Below are 18043 nucleotides of genomic sequence, written 5' to 3' on the forward strand. Positions count from 1 at the left end.
CTATCACATTCCCTTTCATCTTTGCCCAGTCTCATCAAGAGTATTACCTGACGTTCCACCCAGTCAAAGGGAAGCAGCAGCACACAAAATCCAAAAAGAGTCATCCAGACTGTCCCACCAGACCAGATAGGATCTGGTTTTTACTCAAAGTTCTTTTTAGTGCCAAAAAAGATAGGGGACTGTGGAGACCAATTCTGGATCTCAGTACAGTAAACAAATTTGTAATAACAGAGAAATTCTGGATGGTCATGGTTCAGACTATCCTTTCTCTTCTGGAAGAAGACGATTGGATGTGCTCTGTAGATCTTCAAGATGTGTATTACCACATAAAAATGGACAAACACTCAAGAAGATGCCTCCGCTTCCACATAGGAGCCGGTCACTACCAATTTCGAGCCCTGCCCTTTGGTCTCTTTACAGCTCTCAGAGTGTTCACAAAATGCATGGCAGTGTTTATTGCTCACTTGCGACTTCAAACATTCCAGGCATTTCCATATCTAGACGATTGGCTCCTCACTGCTCCACCAAGCGTCTACTGGAAAAAGCCCTGCAGTATACTCTCTTAACAGCTCAAACCCTGGGAAATAGTATAAACTGGGAGAAATCCAACACAACCCCAACTCAGTCTTTGGAATTTATAGGGGTACTGTTGGAGATGAGAAATTACACAGCATCCCTTCCAGAACATAGGCTTAAGAGAATAAGACAACAAGTTCAACCACTGCTCTGTCACCACAAAACTCCCACTCGATCTGTATTCCAGCTGTTGGGGTCAATGGCAGCCTCAGTTACCATTGTTCATCTAGCCAGATTCCACGAGGCTCCTTCAGTGGCTACTTCTCACTCAGTGGTACCCTCTACAACATCCTTTGTCTTTTCAGAGAAGTGTAACTCAGAGATGCAAGCAAGATTTATTCTGGTGGATGTCTCGAAATTCCCAACAATGGTCTCACCCTTTCAGCCCCCATCAACCGATAGCCACGGTGACCACGGATGCCTCCCTGATGGGGTGGGGGGGGGGGGTCAATGTCAGGGAAACTCGGTCCAAGGCAATTGGTCAGAGACAGAGGCCCTTTTGCACATCAGTGTCCTGGAACTGAGGGCGGTGCTTCTAGCATTGCAAGTATTTCACTCTATCCTTCCATCAGGGACTATTGCGATCCAATCAGTCAACATGTCAGTAATCTGGTACATCAAGAAACAAGGGGGCACCAGATCTTACTCATTATGCCGAGAGGCCTTGAGAATATGGGAATGGGCGATAGCTTCCAACCGCTTTCTAACTGCAAAGCACATTCCCTGGAGCTCCAATGTGATAGGGGACAAATTGAGGAGGTGCATTTTACAACCTCACGAGTAGTCCCTCAATCCTCTCATAGTGGCAAAAATCTTCAACCGCTGGGGCCAGCCTTGCTATGACCTATTTCCTTCCCCAACCAACCACAAGTGCAGAAACTACTTTGCCCTAATCCCCCCTCAGGGGCAGTCACCAGGGGATGCTGTAGTCCACGCTTGGCCCTCGGGTCTTCTTTATGCTTATCCTCCTCTTCCCCTCATCTCCCAATTTCTAAAGAAAGCACGACAGTTGAAGAGCAAAGTGATCCTCATTGCTCCATATTGGCCTCAACAAGTCAGGTTTCCCTTCCTCTGGCCTCACCTGCTAGATCAACCATGGATCCTCAATCCATCCCTGACGTTGTTCTCCCATCCGCAGGGTCTGATTCACCCCAGTCTAACAACTCTGAAACTGACAGCTTGGTTTCTCCACTTCCAGTGATTACCAGGCATGAAAACCTCTCATCCCCTGTGCGCAATATCCTTATTGCATCTCATAAATTGTCCACTAGACTAACCTATCTTAACAAATGGAAAAGGTTCTCTTTATGGGCAACAAATAAACAATTAGAACCCTTGTCAGCCCCAGTCTCGGTGGTATTGGATTACTTATCACATCTTTTCCACTCTGGGGTGTCTGCCTCTACTATCCGTGTACATTTAGCTGCCATCTCAAATTTCCATATTGGTTTTCAAGATTCTTCACTTATGTCACACAGACTCTGTAAGACTTTCTTAAAAGGAGTTATCCACCTAAAACCTCCCTTTAGAGAACCGGTACAACCTTGGGATTTGGCTTTGGTTCTGCAAGCTCTAACAGCTCCCCCCTTTGAACCTGCATCTTCATGTGATGTAAAATATCTCTCTTGGAAAACTTTGCTTTCAATCACATCGGCCAGGAGATTGTCAGAACTTCAGGTCTTATGCATCAAACCTTCCTACCTTATCTTCCATAAGGATAGGGTATCACTGAGAACTAATTCTACCTTTTTACCAAAAGTGGTGTCAGAGCGATCTGTCAACCAATCTTTTGACCTTCCAGTGTTCTTTCCTAACCATTCTAACTAGGGAGAGTATTGCCTGCACTCCTTGGATGTTTGGATGTTCATAGGCAAATCCGATTTTATCTGGACAGAACAAAGTCTACCCGTAAATCAGACCAACTGTTTCTAGCTTTTTCTGAACCTAGACTATCCATCCTGTATCAGAAGTTACATTGACTTCATGATTAAGAAATTGTATTAACTTTATCTACAACAGAAACAATCTCACCTTGCCTCATAGAGTCAAAGCACATTCTACAAGATCTATGGCAACTTCAGCAGCTTTCCATGCTAAGGCTTTCCTCAATGATGTTTGCTCAGCTGCAACTTGGGCCAAACCTCATACCTTTATTCTTCATTACAAACTGGACTTGGCCTCCAGAGGTAGAGCTTCCTTTGGCTCCATGGTGCTCAGGAATGTCCTTCCATGAGGGCCACCCAGGGATAGAGGTAGCTGGGGACTCTGTCCCATCAGTAAGGAATGAACGAAGATTAACAACATCAGATAAAGAAGCTATGTCTTACCATAACGTTTCATCTGTGTTGATCTTCGTTCATTCATTACTTCCCACCCTCCGTCCCCCATCCGGAGATTCTTGGTTGATCTCATGTACTCCTTTCTTGTAGATCTGTTATCACCAGAGGTAGCCTCTACTTTTATCTGTCAACTTGCAAACTTGATCTAAGGTAACAGGGAGCAGAGCATTCTGGGTAGGACCTTGGCTCAAGAGTTTTTGGCTGACCTGAGCTTGATATTGGCTGGCTCGGTTCCAAGGACGGAACTGATAATCCATCAATAATTAATGAACGAAGATCAACAACACAGATGGAACGTTATGGTAAGACATAACTTCTTTTTGCAAATGCCTGAGAGGCTAGGCAAAACGTTCACACAAGTATATCAGCACTGTTGGAGGTGTAGGACAGGAAACACAGGAAATTGGGACCAAATTTACTGGTCCTATCCCCAAGCTGGAACCTTTTTGCGAAGATCTTCCTAGAATAAGTGGGAAGTTTACTGGGGTTTGAATCACTAATGAAAAACAGTATTTGCTGAAGTGGTGTGGGAAGATTACTGGGGCAAAGCATATTAAAGCACTAGTAATGATAATCCTAACTGTGGCATAGATGAATAAAGCCCTGGCTCCAAACCAAGTGACTAGGGTACGATTAGTGGTTAACTTGACTGACAGAGCAGAGGAAGGGATGGTCATGCCTATCCCGGGGAAGGTTGGTGTGTGGGAGTCTCTTTGTGACAATCCCCAGTGGAGGATAGGGACATCACTAGAGGAGGTGCTGTTAGCAAGGTGGTTAGTGGGCCTTGAGCTGTTGCAAAGGTGGGGGCAATATGTTGCTTGCTTATTTTGCACTCCCACCCTAGACTGAACCACACTGCCCTAAGGGGGGGATGGATGGGTCATACAACCCCCCCCCCCGATGGATGCTGAGATGTAACAAGCCTTCATTGCTTAAGGATGTGTGACCAGTCCTACCAATATCAGAATAAGTACAGGGAGATGGTGAGCCAGCTGGTAGGCCTGGCACAGACAGGACATGGAAGCCAGGCTGGCAATAATGACAGAAAGGTTGGACCAAAAAAATTATTGTAGCTAAGAAAACCATAACCAGTTAATTAATCAATGGGGCAGCGAAAGCCGACACACTCTGGCTAGGCTTATAAATGCCCTCAGGCAGATAGCCTAGTACTTACCTATGAACCTATAACCAGAAAGTGGAAGATAACAAAGCCTCCACAGATTGATGATGTTATACAAACTATAAAGACGCTAAAGGGAATGGAGACCAAAAATAAAAAAGTGTGGAGTTAGTAAATTTCATAATTCAAACTGGAAGGTATGGACATTATTGAGGGGAACGTGGGTCATGTTAATACCTTGAGAGAATGCAGGACAAAGGGGATGCTATGAACTAGCCCAAGCTAGAGTTGCATTAACTGAAATAATAAAAGGACAAGCGAAGTTGAAAAAAGTTTAGAACAGTGTGGTGGGGGTATTCAAGGTGTACAGTTCTATTCATCTGACAGTAAGGGGTTGAATATCGTCTAGTTGATTGTAATGACTTAACTGAAATAAATGTCATGAGTATCAGTGTTAAATGGCTGGCAACTCGGCACCGTAAAAACTCCACTGCCAATCATGAGCGGACAGGTGATCCACTGTGGCAACCCCTAACTGGGAAAAGCCGAAAGAAGAAGAAGAACAAATATGTCACAGATTCGTATCCAAGACAAACAAGGAGTGCAGCCTGCATGTGGATCGCATTTAATGTAAACTGCTATCTGTGTGTGTGGACTAATAAAGCAGACATAATAAATAAAGCATCTTGGAGTATTTGGATGCTGTCATAAATGTGCCAAAGTATCATGACTTTGTTGGAGACATAATCATAATATGCCAGCTTAGACTTTATGCATAATTCTAAAAGAATGTGCATGGGAATGAAAAACACAGAAATATGAAGCATTTGGGAAGACAGATGTGTGTAACAGCACAAAATTGCAAGACTGCGAGAAGATAGTGTAGAGGTTCTGGGAGAAACTGATTTGCATAAGAACAGACTTCACTTTGTCTCATCAGGGACATGGGATAAGTCAGTTCAGAGCGGGATATGTAAAATGATGCAGGATGCAGTACACATACCTTATGAAAAAGTCTGAACAAGCCTAACATGTACCTGTGAAAGGCAGAGGAAGAAATGAGTGCATGTTAAAAAAAAAATATGGAAATTACCAAAGGCCAACAAGATGAAATTTTTCAGTAAGAGACATTTATAGAGTTGGCTCAGGTCACTCCTTTGGAAGCCATAATCCTGACCAGTGCTCTCTCACATTATGAAAAAAATGAATAATGACGTGACTGATTTTACATGCGTATGTTGGGTTGATTTTAGCTAAACACTTCATCCTGGCTTCATGGCATAGAAGGATAAAGCCCTGACCACAACCCAAATGGCTTGAGATTGAATAGTGTCTCAGCCACATGGAGGGTGGGAATTTAGTGGTTTATTCTGGCTGGGTCATCCTTTGAGGAGAAGTTGGTGGTCCCTGTTTTCCACTTGCAAGTATAGGTTTGTCTGTGATGATCAGCTAGAGACTTGGCGACATGGGCTTGGCACTCCCCAGCTAATGTTATAGTGACAGTCTGTATGTATATGTGTATGGGAACAAGCATATGTAGACATGAATGTAGGAACCCGATAAACAGATACCAGTTCTCATGCCAGTCACCAGTGGATGGGTTTAGGTCTAAAATAAAAAACACTCTAGCTGCCCAAGTTATTGAGGACTTCAGGCTTAGCTCTGTTGTGCTAGGTGTGATGACAGCAACAAGGGTAGAGGCAAGGAGATGATTGCTGGTTACAGATGCTGTCCCACACACGACCCTTGGACTGTTAGTCACGATGGTCTACTGAGAATGGGTGGGCCCACAGATGGCAGAGGGATGTCAGCTGGCCATGGGACTGAATAACTTTCATGTCTCTCTGTCTTTGTGTAGGATGGCTTCCTTTCTTCATCTTTTGCCCAAATCAATGCCATCGATAGGGAACAAATGGAATAAGACTGAAAGGAATCCTTGGAAAAAGGATTGCTGATGGTTGGCAGGTAGGGAGGCAAAAACAACCAACTAGAAAAAATATGTTATGTGGTATGTAATTATTCTTTGAAAATAACTGACTATCATCAGATTGTTCGTACAAAAATACCAGGCTAATTCTCAAAATTCATTATGTCCTTTTTAAAACATAAGGCCACATAAACTCCATTATCTTCAGTGTGTTGTTGAAAGGAACAACATGCTGAGACAAATATTCAGAGGTTACATTTAAAAAAAACTTTCTGTTCTGGCATCTTCTCTTATTTTAGAATGATAGGACACACTGGGTTGGCCCATTTAATGATGATCAGCATTGCCATTATTGGTTCACTGAAATAAACAAAAGGTTCTTCTATATGGTATATTTAACGGTTTACCTTAAAAATGCTGAAAGGTATCCCTTCGAATGGCCACACCACCAAGCCAACATGTCGACCTTATGAATATCTTCTACACCGACTGTCGACACTGGTAATGTCGCCACATTGCACTTTGACATTTTTGACATTACCCGGTTGATATGAACATCCGGTGATATTCAACTAATCTTTTGCAGGGGGCAAGCCCCCCTGCACCCCCCACATCCCTTGCATATTCTATATACAAACTCTGAGCTTGCACTATAGTGAGGAAAAGGTTATATTTCCAGAGCCCCACTGTAATGCGATCTCCATTCAAAACATTGTCCTCAGATGTGTGAATGCACACTGGCATTCACTAAAATGAATTCGACCAATAATCCATTCAGTGTTCTGGGAACCTCGACAGCCCATTTGACTATCCAAGTTTCGAACGAATGCCTTTCAACATTTTCATGGTATACCATATTTAACACAGATTGGAAATTTTTTCCAAATAAGCATATTCATAAGCATGACATAGGATATCTTAACTGGAAGAAATTTGTAGGTAGACTCAATAAGGCTTTCTTAATTTGGGGATAATAGCAGATTGTAAATGCACTTTAAATAGAAAAGGAAGATGAAGAAAAAAAAAGTCTAATTGTTTCTATCTGAAGTACACAATAATTATAATTAAAATTAACTGCTGAAGTGTGCACAAGTGTGTTTCTACACTGCAGATACTTTCATTTCACTTTTCTTTTTTTTTTCCAGATTTCTATTGACAGTTTATCCTGGGAATTTATTGTTTCCACTGTGGATGATAACAACTTAATATATGCACCTAAGGTAAGTTGCGTCTTCCATTTTATGTCTAGTATGTCTTATTGTATTATAATAGGTAATACCTATTCTTTCATCAAGGTTATGGCTGCAACTAGAAGAGCTTAATATGTGTAGTCTTAAGGAAAAGAAGCTGATCAGGCTAGAATCTTTTAAAGTCCCTCGGAATCTTAGAAAGCAAGTGGAACAATGTTTGAAAAAAAAAAGAGAGAGATAGGTAACAGCAAGAGGACACATAGTTGGAATACACAGTGGCTGGCTCATTAGAGACATGAGGAAGTACTATTTCACACAAACTGTAGTAGGTGATTGGAAAACCTTCCTCAAAATGTAGGATCAAAAAACATCCTTCATCGAATTAAAGTATATGGAATGGTTACAAAGCCATCCTTCTAAGGTCTGAGGAAGGGGAGTTGGCAGTTACATAATAGTAGGGTTAAGGACTGGTATAATGGTTAAAGTATTTACCTCACAGTGATATGGTACAGGGTTTGATTCTCACCTTTGTAAAAGAAATTGGCTGAACTTGAAATGGCCTACAAAAGTTAGTCTAGAACTAAGATGTGAACCTGTGAATAGTACTTGCAACTTATCCAGTAGGTAATGGGCAAACTAGTTGGACCATGTTTGTCCTTAAGTGGTGTGAAAGAAGCGATCCTGTGTCTTATCAGACAGTACTAACAGCATCCATATCTACCTTCCTTTGGAAACCAGCACAGAAGATTATGTGCTGATGAAGCCCCTCATCCACAACCATGGGCTGACATCAACTGTCATTCACATATTGGTTAAAGTGAAAGACTCCCATATGCCCTACAGTTCTTTACTAGCATTAGTGTCAGTTAAACCTCATCAAACACTGTAATAGTTTTGTTATCACATAGTAATTTTTTTTCCGATTTCAATCTTTACTATCATGTTCAACAGTTTCCACCATAAGTTAATAAAAATGTTGCACATATCACACCATGTGACCATAAATTGGAGCTGCTGTAAGAATAAGAGGCAACCTCACCTTCTGCCTCACTTGCTTAGGTCTATTATGCAACCCCCCCTTTCCCCAAGTAGTTTACAGTATAATCTCACTACCAGGTGCCAAAGAGCACAGCAAGTGCAGGCCGTTATCCTCACTGAGATGTTTGTTTAATAAAATCATTGATATTCATTCTTGTTCTTGAGCATGTACTTGTTGTCACACAAGCAATTGTCACTTTCACGCAGATAATAATTGGCTCTTAGACAAGGATAGTTCAGTGAGAGGCCAGCAGATAATACTTGGCAAGGATAGTTCAGTAAGAGGCCAGCAGTGAAATCTGTTCTTTCAACACCATTGCTAGAAGACAAAGGCACATCCCACCAAAATAAAATGAATTAGGGGATAAATGTGGGAAGAAGAGGTGCAGACAGAAAAAGGTAAAGAAAGGACTAAGGAGAAAGAAGTGCATAAGCATCCAGTTAAGGAGACTGAAGGAGAAACATAGAAGAGGGTCAGTTTCTACCATCAGCAATTCCCGCCTCTACCTTTGCTGCCACCACTGAGTTAATAGCTGCCTCACTAACATCAGTATATACTAGTTGCAAAATTTCATTAATGCAGGATAAGACTACCATTGGTCTAAAAGTACCGTAGTCTTTTGGGGAGGTGGGGCTGCAGCTGGCATATTAGCTCCGTATTACTTAGGGACTGCACTACAATTAGCCTAGATTAGCTCCCTGCATGAGTGATGCTAACTTAAGTCAGATGTGAACCCATATTGAAGTCTGTTAAGTTAAATTTATCTTCCAAACTCCTGTGTTTCTGTAACATTCACCTACTCCACCTTCTAAGGTATCTATTATTTTCTCCATTTATTTTTCATTTTAGAGGACTGTTTGTTTATTTATTTGATAACTGGTAATTGAACTTTTCCAAGGACTATTTTCATCTGTGAGCTTAGCTTTTTGGAGTTAAAAGTCCACCCCAGGCCACCTGTCTGTTGCCTCCCCACCTATGAGGGACAGTGACAATATCTGCATCTGGATGTGCCCCTCACCCAGGATGATCCATTCATCTTCCCTACCAGTACCATCTAGCGCCTACACCACTAATTGAAGTCTGGTCTCCATGACCATAGTCAGGGGTTTATCTCCTCTACACTACTGACACTTTTTCCTCCAAATGTACTGATGCTGCATTTAAGTGTTGGGAATGAGGTCATTATGACTGCGCCAGTATATATTTTATTGTCACAGAACATTTGCATCATTCATTGAGGAGTAACTTCACAACTCTTGGTTCTCCAGTTTGACTCTTGGCTGGGGTGCTTTATTTGTGGATTCTACTGGTTATGCATGTGTCTCTATGGATTTATGCCAGGTGCTTTGCTTTCTTCCTAGATCACAAAAACATGCTATTGGTGATTATCTGAATAACTGTAAGTAGACTAGGTAGACATTCAGTATGTCATTGAGTGTGTGCACAAATCCTGCAGTAGACTGACATCTCATCTAGGATTATTTTTCTGCCTTGTGCTTACTGCTTGCCAGTAAAGGCTGTGGCTAGCTGTGACCTTGAGTATGATAAAGCTGATATTGGAAAATGAACAAATGAATTAATTATTCCTGTATATTTGAAGTAATATGGGATATCTCACATGCTTTCTGTAGAAATTTTAAGATGAACACAATAACTTTACAACCTCAGGAGCTATGGTGCCTCCTGACTGTTATCGACAGGATGTCTTACCAGAGCCAGTCTTCTTCCTGGAGTAATCCGTCTTTAGAGTTTTATTCAGTGGGCTAGCATTCTTGTCAAAAGACTGTTTGGAAAACAGAATTTATTTGTGTTATATAATTTTAAAATGAGAGGGAGGGTTCTATTTGAGTGGCTAGGAGCAACATGGTTGGTAGATTATTATTCTCCATTTGAATGACTTTAGCTGGATATTGGAATGGGTGGAGTATTCTCAGTTTGAATGTCATTAACTGGCCAGTGGGTTGGGCAGTTTCCTAGCCTTCTCACTGTATGTTGTCCGCACTTACAAATTTGTTATGAAAGTATTCTTAACAGCTATTAATAATTTTATGTGTAGACCCTGCCTATTTTTTGTGGTTCCGTCATTTGAAGATAAGCACTTAGAACATGACATTATATACATTTTTAAACCGTGTAAAAGTAGGAAATCGCTACATGAATGAAGCAATACCTAAGTAACTCTTAGATATGTTCCTGCCCTCCTGCACCACCTAGAGTTAATATCTTAATTGCAAGCACTAAAAGCTATTTAATTTACTGCTTACTATTTCACTGTGTCCTACTGCTACTATATCCAAATTTCTGCATCTGCTAACCTTCACTGTTTCAAAATACAAGTCTCTCTCATATCATGCTGTTCAGTTTAACTCAGGCATTCAAATGCTTATGTATCAGTCTTAGATCAACTACTACTATAGGAGGGACTTACAAGATGGCTGCACATTGAGTAACTGCTCAACTGTAGCTCTCCCAATGTGAAAACAGAAATTCAACAAAGAAGGCCAGTAGACTTTTGCGTTTATGGGTAAATTTCAATAACTGGCTAGTAAGTGTACTGCCTGGATGCCAGGAAAAAATAAATATAGAACACCTGGAAAAAATCAGCTACAAAATGTGAGGAAGAAACATTGACTATTTAAAGTTCTGAAGCTGTTCTGCAAAAAGCAACGCAACCTCCAGACATGACCTCCAGTAACTGACAGGAAGATATAAGACAACTGCACACATAATTGGTTAAAATAAATGAAACACTGATGAAGTATATCAACACAAACAACAAAAGGCTAGAAAAAATGGAAGAAGCTTTAAACAGATATGTCTGCAAAATGACACTTTATTCTTAATAATGACAGTACCGGATGCTAGGTTGGGAAGCAGGTAAGTCTAGAACCAATTGGAGTAAGAGTCTACTAACACCAAATAACGTTGGCCATTCCACTCGAAAATATCAGTGGCTGCTGTCAACCAAGGTAGTTCAGGAATCTGGTTTAGTTGAAGTAGTTCTTTCTGTTGATGTGGCTTAGTACTGTTGTACAGAGAACAAGATGAAAGTCCTCTCTCAATGTCTTGTGACATAGAAGGCCCAAATACTAATCCTCTTGCCCTTCTTTTGGTATATGAGGTGATAAAGCTGGAAAAATCAGAGGTTGAAATGAAGAAAAGGATGGTTGAATATGAGACTGATCAGGAAGAGATGTTTCAAAAAATAATAGAATTAGAGGACAGAGCACATAAGGAAAATCTTAAATTTTCAGCTATACCAGAGAAGATGGAAGGAACAGACTGTATTAATCTTATGAAAGTACAAATAAGCAACTGGACTGGTATTCTACAGCAGGAGTTGTTAGTTGAAAGGACACATTGTGGGTATGTTGCAAACCTGGCTTTGAGAAAGCATACTAGATCTTTAATAGCAAAGATGCAATTCTACCAGCAGAAGGAGTTTATTCTGACAAACCTGTGGCGGAAGGACAAAATACTAAAAGTGGGAGACAGCAGAGTATTTATGGAGAATGATTACTCATTATACACCAGGCAGAAGAGGAGTAAATTCATTCCACTATTCAGGGAATGTCGCACCCAGCTATCTTCAAGGTATTCGTCCCTGTTGGGACAAAATCATTTTTTGATAAAGAACATGCTAAGAAGGAAATACAAACGTTTGTCCAACAAAAAGTGAGTTGTGAAACAGAAGGAAATTCTGTTTCTTGTTCTTGTAGTAATAAAGACCGCAGAGAGACTGTACCTGTGAAAGATTTTTCATTGTTTCAACAGAAACTGTTGAAGAAAAGGGAGGGAGCATGAGAGTTGACTAGAAAAATCCAGAGTATGCTGGAAGTGAAGCAGAGACAGGATTTGGGAGATGTAGCTGAGCATGAATAAAACCAATAACTTATTGTGGGATTACAATGCAATAATTATGTTTGTGAAATATGACAGAATGAGAAAATCTGCAAATATTGTTCTTATTCAGAATTTTGTGACTTCTGGGAGACTCTAAATGATATGCCCTACTTCATGTCATTAATGTTCGGAAAAATGCTTTGGGGAGGGGAAGATTGGAGAGAATGTTAACTGTGTAAGTAAAGAAACATTTTTTTCTTAGTAGTATTTTTGTAGTATGTTTTTCTTTGTATGCTATAAAGTAACATTTTCTCAGTTGTTTTTAAGTGTAATTGGGGATTATAAATAGGTGCTGCTTTTCTTTTTTTTTCTTTCTTTCTCCCTTCCCTCTTTCTCCTTGTTCAGTTTTAAGAACAATGTATAAAAAAAAAAACTGTTTAAAAGAGCATGACAAAAGAAAAAAATAATATGCTTTTTCTCATTCTTACTTGGGGGGGAATGACTGGATTAAGGACCTTAGACTGATTTAGTAACACGTTTTAAGAGAAAGCAAGTAAATGAAAAAAAAATATTAATATTATGAGGCTTTTTTTCTAGCAGATGAATGTATGCTTAGTAGCAGTTCTATATCTGGCACTCTGATAAAAATAAATTGACTGTCTGGATCTCATGTCTCCATGGAGACAATCTGATAATGAGAAATTGGCTGTCTGGTTCTCAAGTCTCCATGGAGACAACCTAATAAAGATAAATTAGTCACAGTTTGGTGGAGAGTGATTGGCTGGAAAGAAAAGAAACAAAAAAACAGGCTAGGAGATAATGCTCTCTGAAAGCATTAAGGGGTTTTCCCAGCTGGGGTAGCTATAAAGATAAGACAAAACCATTTAACACTTAGTAGAAGCACAGGCAGGCTGCTCCATGTATCTTAGCATATATAACGTTTCTTTTAGGTTAACTCAAGTATATGAGTGTGGCTGTCAGTTTGGCTGCCAGTTTGGGACATTTGTTCCTATTTGGAGGATGAAGCTTCAATATTTCAAGATGTACATGGTTTTGTGTGTTGGCATTAAAATAATTGGTTTGCAGGGGGCGTTTGGGAGTTTTTTTTTTGTTTGTTTGTTTTTTTAAACAAAAAGTTTTGTAAGATGTGATGTAGACTCACATGGGTATGACAAGAAACAAGTATATAAAATGTCCACCTGCCACACAGTGTATGCATGTAACACAAAAGCCAGAACTAGACATTTAACAAAACAGGTGTTCTACATAAAAGGTGGAAATAATAACTTTTTAATTCAAACATGCTTTTTGTAATGTCTGTAAATGTCAATGATCTCACAAATAAATGCAAAAAAGAAAGAATAGTAACCTATATGCAAAACTTAAAGTACAAATAGCTATGTTACAGTAGATACACTTGGAAAGAACTGAACATGTGAATTTGATAAAGAAAGGTTTTCAGGGTGGTTATTCAGTGGAGTATATGAGACAAAGGAAAAGAGGAATACTTATATTAATTACAAGAGAAGCTCCAGTACTGATAGAAGAGGATAAAAAGATAATGCCAGATTTGTAGTGCTAAGTGGCTACTGGCAAGAGAGGAGCATTAAATTGGCACCTATTTATATTCCAGCAAAAACTGGTATAATGGAGCTTAAAAATTTTTGGGAGAAATCAGTTTTCATCACGGAATATTACTTTTAGGTGGGGACTGGCACTTGATTTGCAGCAGTGAAGATGTGTCTGGGGGTCCCAGAAGGGAAGTATAACTGAGAAGGGTAGATTTTTGAGTAAATTTATGAAAATATTTGTCATGCAAGATGTGAATTCAGTAATAAGAGTTTGGAGTGAATTTACATTTTATTCCCCAAGATATAAAAGCTGGGCTAGGTTAGACAGAATTTACATTTCACAGGAATATGTGCATTTAATTCAAGGTCTTGATACACACCCAATAACTTTCAGATCATGCACCAATAATAACTAAAATAAAAACACAGGGTAATGAAATAAAAATGAGACATTGGCACTTTCCCACCTGTTAAAAAGAGAGGAATTTAAGGAACGGGTAGTGGAGGTTATTCAGAAGCTATTGGAGAGGACAGAAATTAATTCTGAAAGCGTAGCTTGGGAGTGGGATAAAATTAAGGTGGAGTTTAAAAATTAGGTGGAAATAAAAGAAAGGGAGCTATGTTTAAGAAGTAACAATGATTATTTAAAGGGACTGACAAACAATTGCAGAATAGGGGGAATCTCACAGAACAATAAGAGGATCAACTGCAGAATGCTAAGCAGAAAATAAGAGATTACCTCGTTAATATACACGAGTTTAGAAAGATTGCTCTTAAAAAACTGTTTTTTGATGACAACACTAGAGCACAAAAACTTTTTAGCACAACAACTTAGGCAACAGAAAGTAGAAAGGGCTGTTGCCAAGCTTAGGGAGCCTATAACAAAGAAAGTATCAAGAGATCCTGTAGAGGTATTAGAAATATTTTAAAAAATTCTGTGAAAATCTGTGTAAAGCAGAGAAATATGGAAATCAAGAAAATATGCAAATAGAAATGTTTATGGAAGGTTTAAATAAGTCAAGATTAGAGGCAGATGAGGTTCAATTACTAATAGGATAGGAGGAGATGAGATAAACATTGTTATGTTTAATCAGTCTGCAGGAAAGTTCCCAGGAATAGCTGGCATTCTTGTGGGAGTTTGGAAGCTAGGAGAGGAAAAAACTGATAAAGATCTGGAATGTTTTGTTTAACAGTATTTTAAGAGGGGAGAAGTGCCAACATCCTGGAAAAAAGCAGTGGCATCTGTGATACCTAAAGAGGATAAAGATCCATCAGATCCAGCTTCATACAGACCCATTTCAATATTAAACCGTGATTATAAAGTGTTTATGTATATAATGGCTAAAACAATGGCAAAAGTAATGCCAAAATTGATATATGTATGGATAATTTTGGTTTTGTAATATTCTTGAGCAGAGGAACTAGGCAGGGCTTGCCTCTTTCCTGTTTTTTATTTGCAGTATATGTAGAACCATTGGCAAAGAAAATAAGGGACTCAGAAATTCAAGGATATAATTCTTATGATAGTCAAGAAAAGCTGACTTGCTTTGCAGTTGATATTATTTTATACCTGACAAAACCAGAGGGAGACATTACAGTGTTGTGGAATGTTTTGGGACAGTTTCAGATGTTTTTGGGATACAAAATTAATAAATCTAAAACAAAAGCAATAATGGTAAATTATGTACCACATATGAATTGGTCGGGCAATATACATATTTATGGGGGCATGATAAAATGAAGTATTTAGGAGTATGGATTAAAAATGATTCTAGTTTGGCTGCTAAGGATATGTGGGAAGAGACTAAACAAAAGATAATACAAAAACTGAGAAAATGGAAGCTTTGTTATATGGCTGTGGATAGTAAGATATAAGCAGTTAAAATGTTTTTAGTCCCATTAGTCATATACACTGGTCAGGCATATTTTTTATCAACCAGAGGAGAAGTTGTGGATAGCAATTAATAAAAAGCTGAAGACTTTATCTGGGAGGGAAAGATGGCAGGAGTCAAGTGGGATAAGCTGATTCTTCCCATAGAACTGGGAAGACTGGGATTACCCAATTTGAATGGCTATTTCAGAGCTGCACAGTTAAGGTTCCTATACATATCACAAGCAGAAAACTATAATTCAAAATGAAAAGGGAAGATGATGAAATGGAGGGAAGCTCAAGAAACAAGGAGAGACGGGGATTTTGGTTGCAGGCCTTTAAGGAGAATAACAATAACCGTACAGAATATAATATCTATAAAGTAGCAAAAAGTATCCTAAGAACTAAGCTAACACGGGCATGGAGAAAGGAGATTCTGCCAATAGGGATGACTGCATTTAGGATGATAGACAGTAGGCAAGAGGGGGCTGGAATGAACCAAGGTATTGGCAGCAAAGGGAAAGACGATAGAATGGGGAAATGCCAATAATTTATTTGGACTGCAGGTTAGAGATTGCCTTCCCTATCAAGGATCGATATCGGAGTGCAGGCAGGCAAAGAGAAAGAAATAGGGGGCCTTAAATTAAAGACTGGCACTGGCAAAGTTTTTAGTAGAGTCTAGAACAGAAGCTGCCATTAAAAAAAATAATAATTAGTAGAGCATATAAAATATTGCATGATAACTAAAAGAATCAATCAGAGAAAGTTAGAAAGGATTGGAAAGAGAGTTTACATAAGCAATTCACAAAGAAACAATGGGAGGATATATGTTGTCTCCTAAATATGCAACAAAATCTAGAAGATTTAGGATTTTTGCTTGGAAATGTGCACATAAATATTTTTATACCTCAAGTAGACTCCAGAGAATTTTTCCTCAGGTAGACAGCAAATGTTGGAGGTGTGACAGGGAAGAAGGAGGTAATTAGTAACATATTTTCTGGGAGTGCGGTGATTTGGGGGACTTTAAGGATTCCCTGCGGTGGATTCACTGTCGGAGATACTGGGTGAGCAGATTGATGTGACGAGGCAGTTGATTTTTCTGAGCTGTGATACAGAATTGGAAATTGCCTAGACATGGTAATGACTTGCTGTGTCTAATTATGGTGACTCCCAAAAAAGCAGGTACTGGAAATCAAAATTTAAGCCAACTATATTAGAAGTAGTGAATATAGTAACATAGATAAAACAACTGGAGTAGAGAGCTTTAGAAAAGGGTAGGAGCAAACTACATAGGAAAAAATGGGAATTTTGCTAACGATACATACAGGGGAGGAATGAGGTTTAAATGAAGACTGCAGCTGGGAGTGTGTCAGTATAGTTTGTGGTGTAAAACACTTGCAACTAGTATTGCATTGGTGTGGTTTATTTTCATTTATATAAATGTATGATTGCCTATGTTGTAAGTGATGGTTTAATAAAGATGTTTCTTGTTTATATAAAAAGGCAGGAATTGAATAATTTATGTAATGTTGCTTAGGTTATATGATATATAGCAATATATGTGAAGTATAATGTTTGCAAACACGAACTTGTTAATACAGTTTGATTACTTTTATATAAATGTAAATGTACCTGTGTCACAGGTGCCAATTCATTGTGTTTAAAAAAATACTACTATAAGGGCTCTTTAAAACTCTTATTGATTACACCTTTAACAGCTGTATGAATACACATTCATGTAGTCCAGTTGTTCAGTGACTTATAAATTAAACATCCCTAATAACAAAAACAAATTAAGACCGGTATACACGTAGATAAAATATAGAATTATGTTGCTTCTAAGCATGCTAGGCCAAAATATATATTTGTCTTGTAAGAAAATTACCTCTAAGCAAGCTAGGCCACAAAACGTTTGTGTCCTGTGACTCGGAATGCTGCAGCTGTGTATTTCTTGCTTAGATAAGAAAGCACAGCTATGCCTTGTAAATTAATAGACAGAAAAGTGTTGTGGAACATTGTTGAACTAGAAGAGTTAGAAACATGAAATAGTCTGTCATTGTATTTTGTCCATGCTTTTATTACAAATTCTGTAATAAATGGAATATTGTTTGATGCTCATCATAAATCGCTACTTCTGTATAGGTTGTATCTTGCTAAGCACTTAGGCTGCTGTTAGCTTGAGCTAACAGGTGAGAAAACTACAATCCGGACAACAAAACTTTCCAGTATATTTTTGTCACCCTTGAGAGAGCTCCTCCTAGGCTTCAGAAGTACCTTTTGGGAAGTTCCATCCACACGTTCTTTTTCATTTAAAGTACTACTGGATCCCTTTAAATATACTGGCATTCAGTGCTATTTTTAATATCTTTTTCTAAACAGCAGTTAGTGGTTGTTTGGCTGTCTAGATAGTGCTTATTAATTAATCACTATTTCTGAGGAAAAGTGTGCTGTTTATGCAACTTTGTTTGTTTTGTATAGAGACTTGTGTATTTTAAAAGGAATGTTTTAAGTGTTATTGTGCTTTGTACACCTTGTGACATCTTGCCAAAATTACAGATTCCTTCCAAC

At 38.9% G+C, this 18043-nt stretch overlaps 1 protein-coding gene across 1 annotated transcript in view; it reads left to right on the forward strand.

Annotated features, from left to right (window-relative positions):
• Nucleotides 1-18043, forward strand: part of DNAH2 (dynein axonemal heavy chain 2) — a 6636854-nt gene that overhangs the window by 6517119 nt on the left and 101692 nt on the right. The window contains exon 86 of the mRNA XM_044077324.1: nt 7108-7182. Coding sequence (XP_043933259.1) covers nt 7108-7182 — 75 coding nt within the window. The remainder of the gene's footprint in view (nt 1-7107; nt 7183-18043) is intronic.

The sequence above is a fragment of the Protopterus annectens genome, chromosome 7.part0 (genome assembly GCF_019279795.1).
Source record: "Protopterus annectens isolate FY-2018-M chromosome 7.part0, PAN1.0, whole genome shotgun sequence".
Classification (NCBI taxonomy): domain Eukaryota; kingdom Metazoa; phylum Chordata; order Ceratodontiformes; family Protopteridae; genus Protopterus; species Protopterus annectens.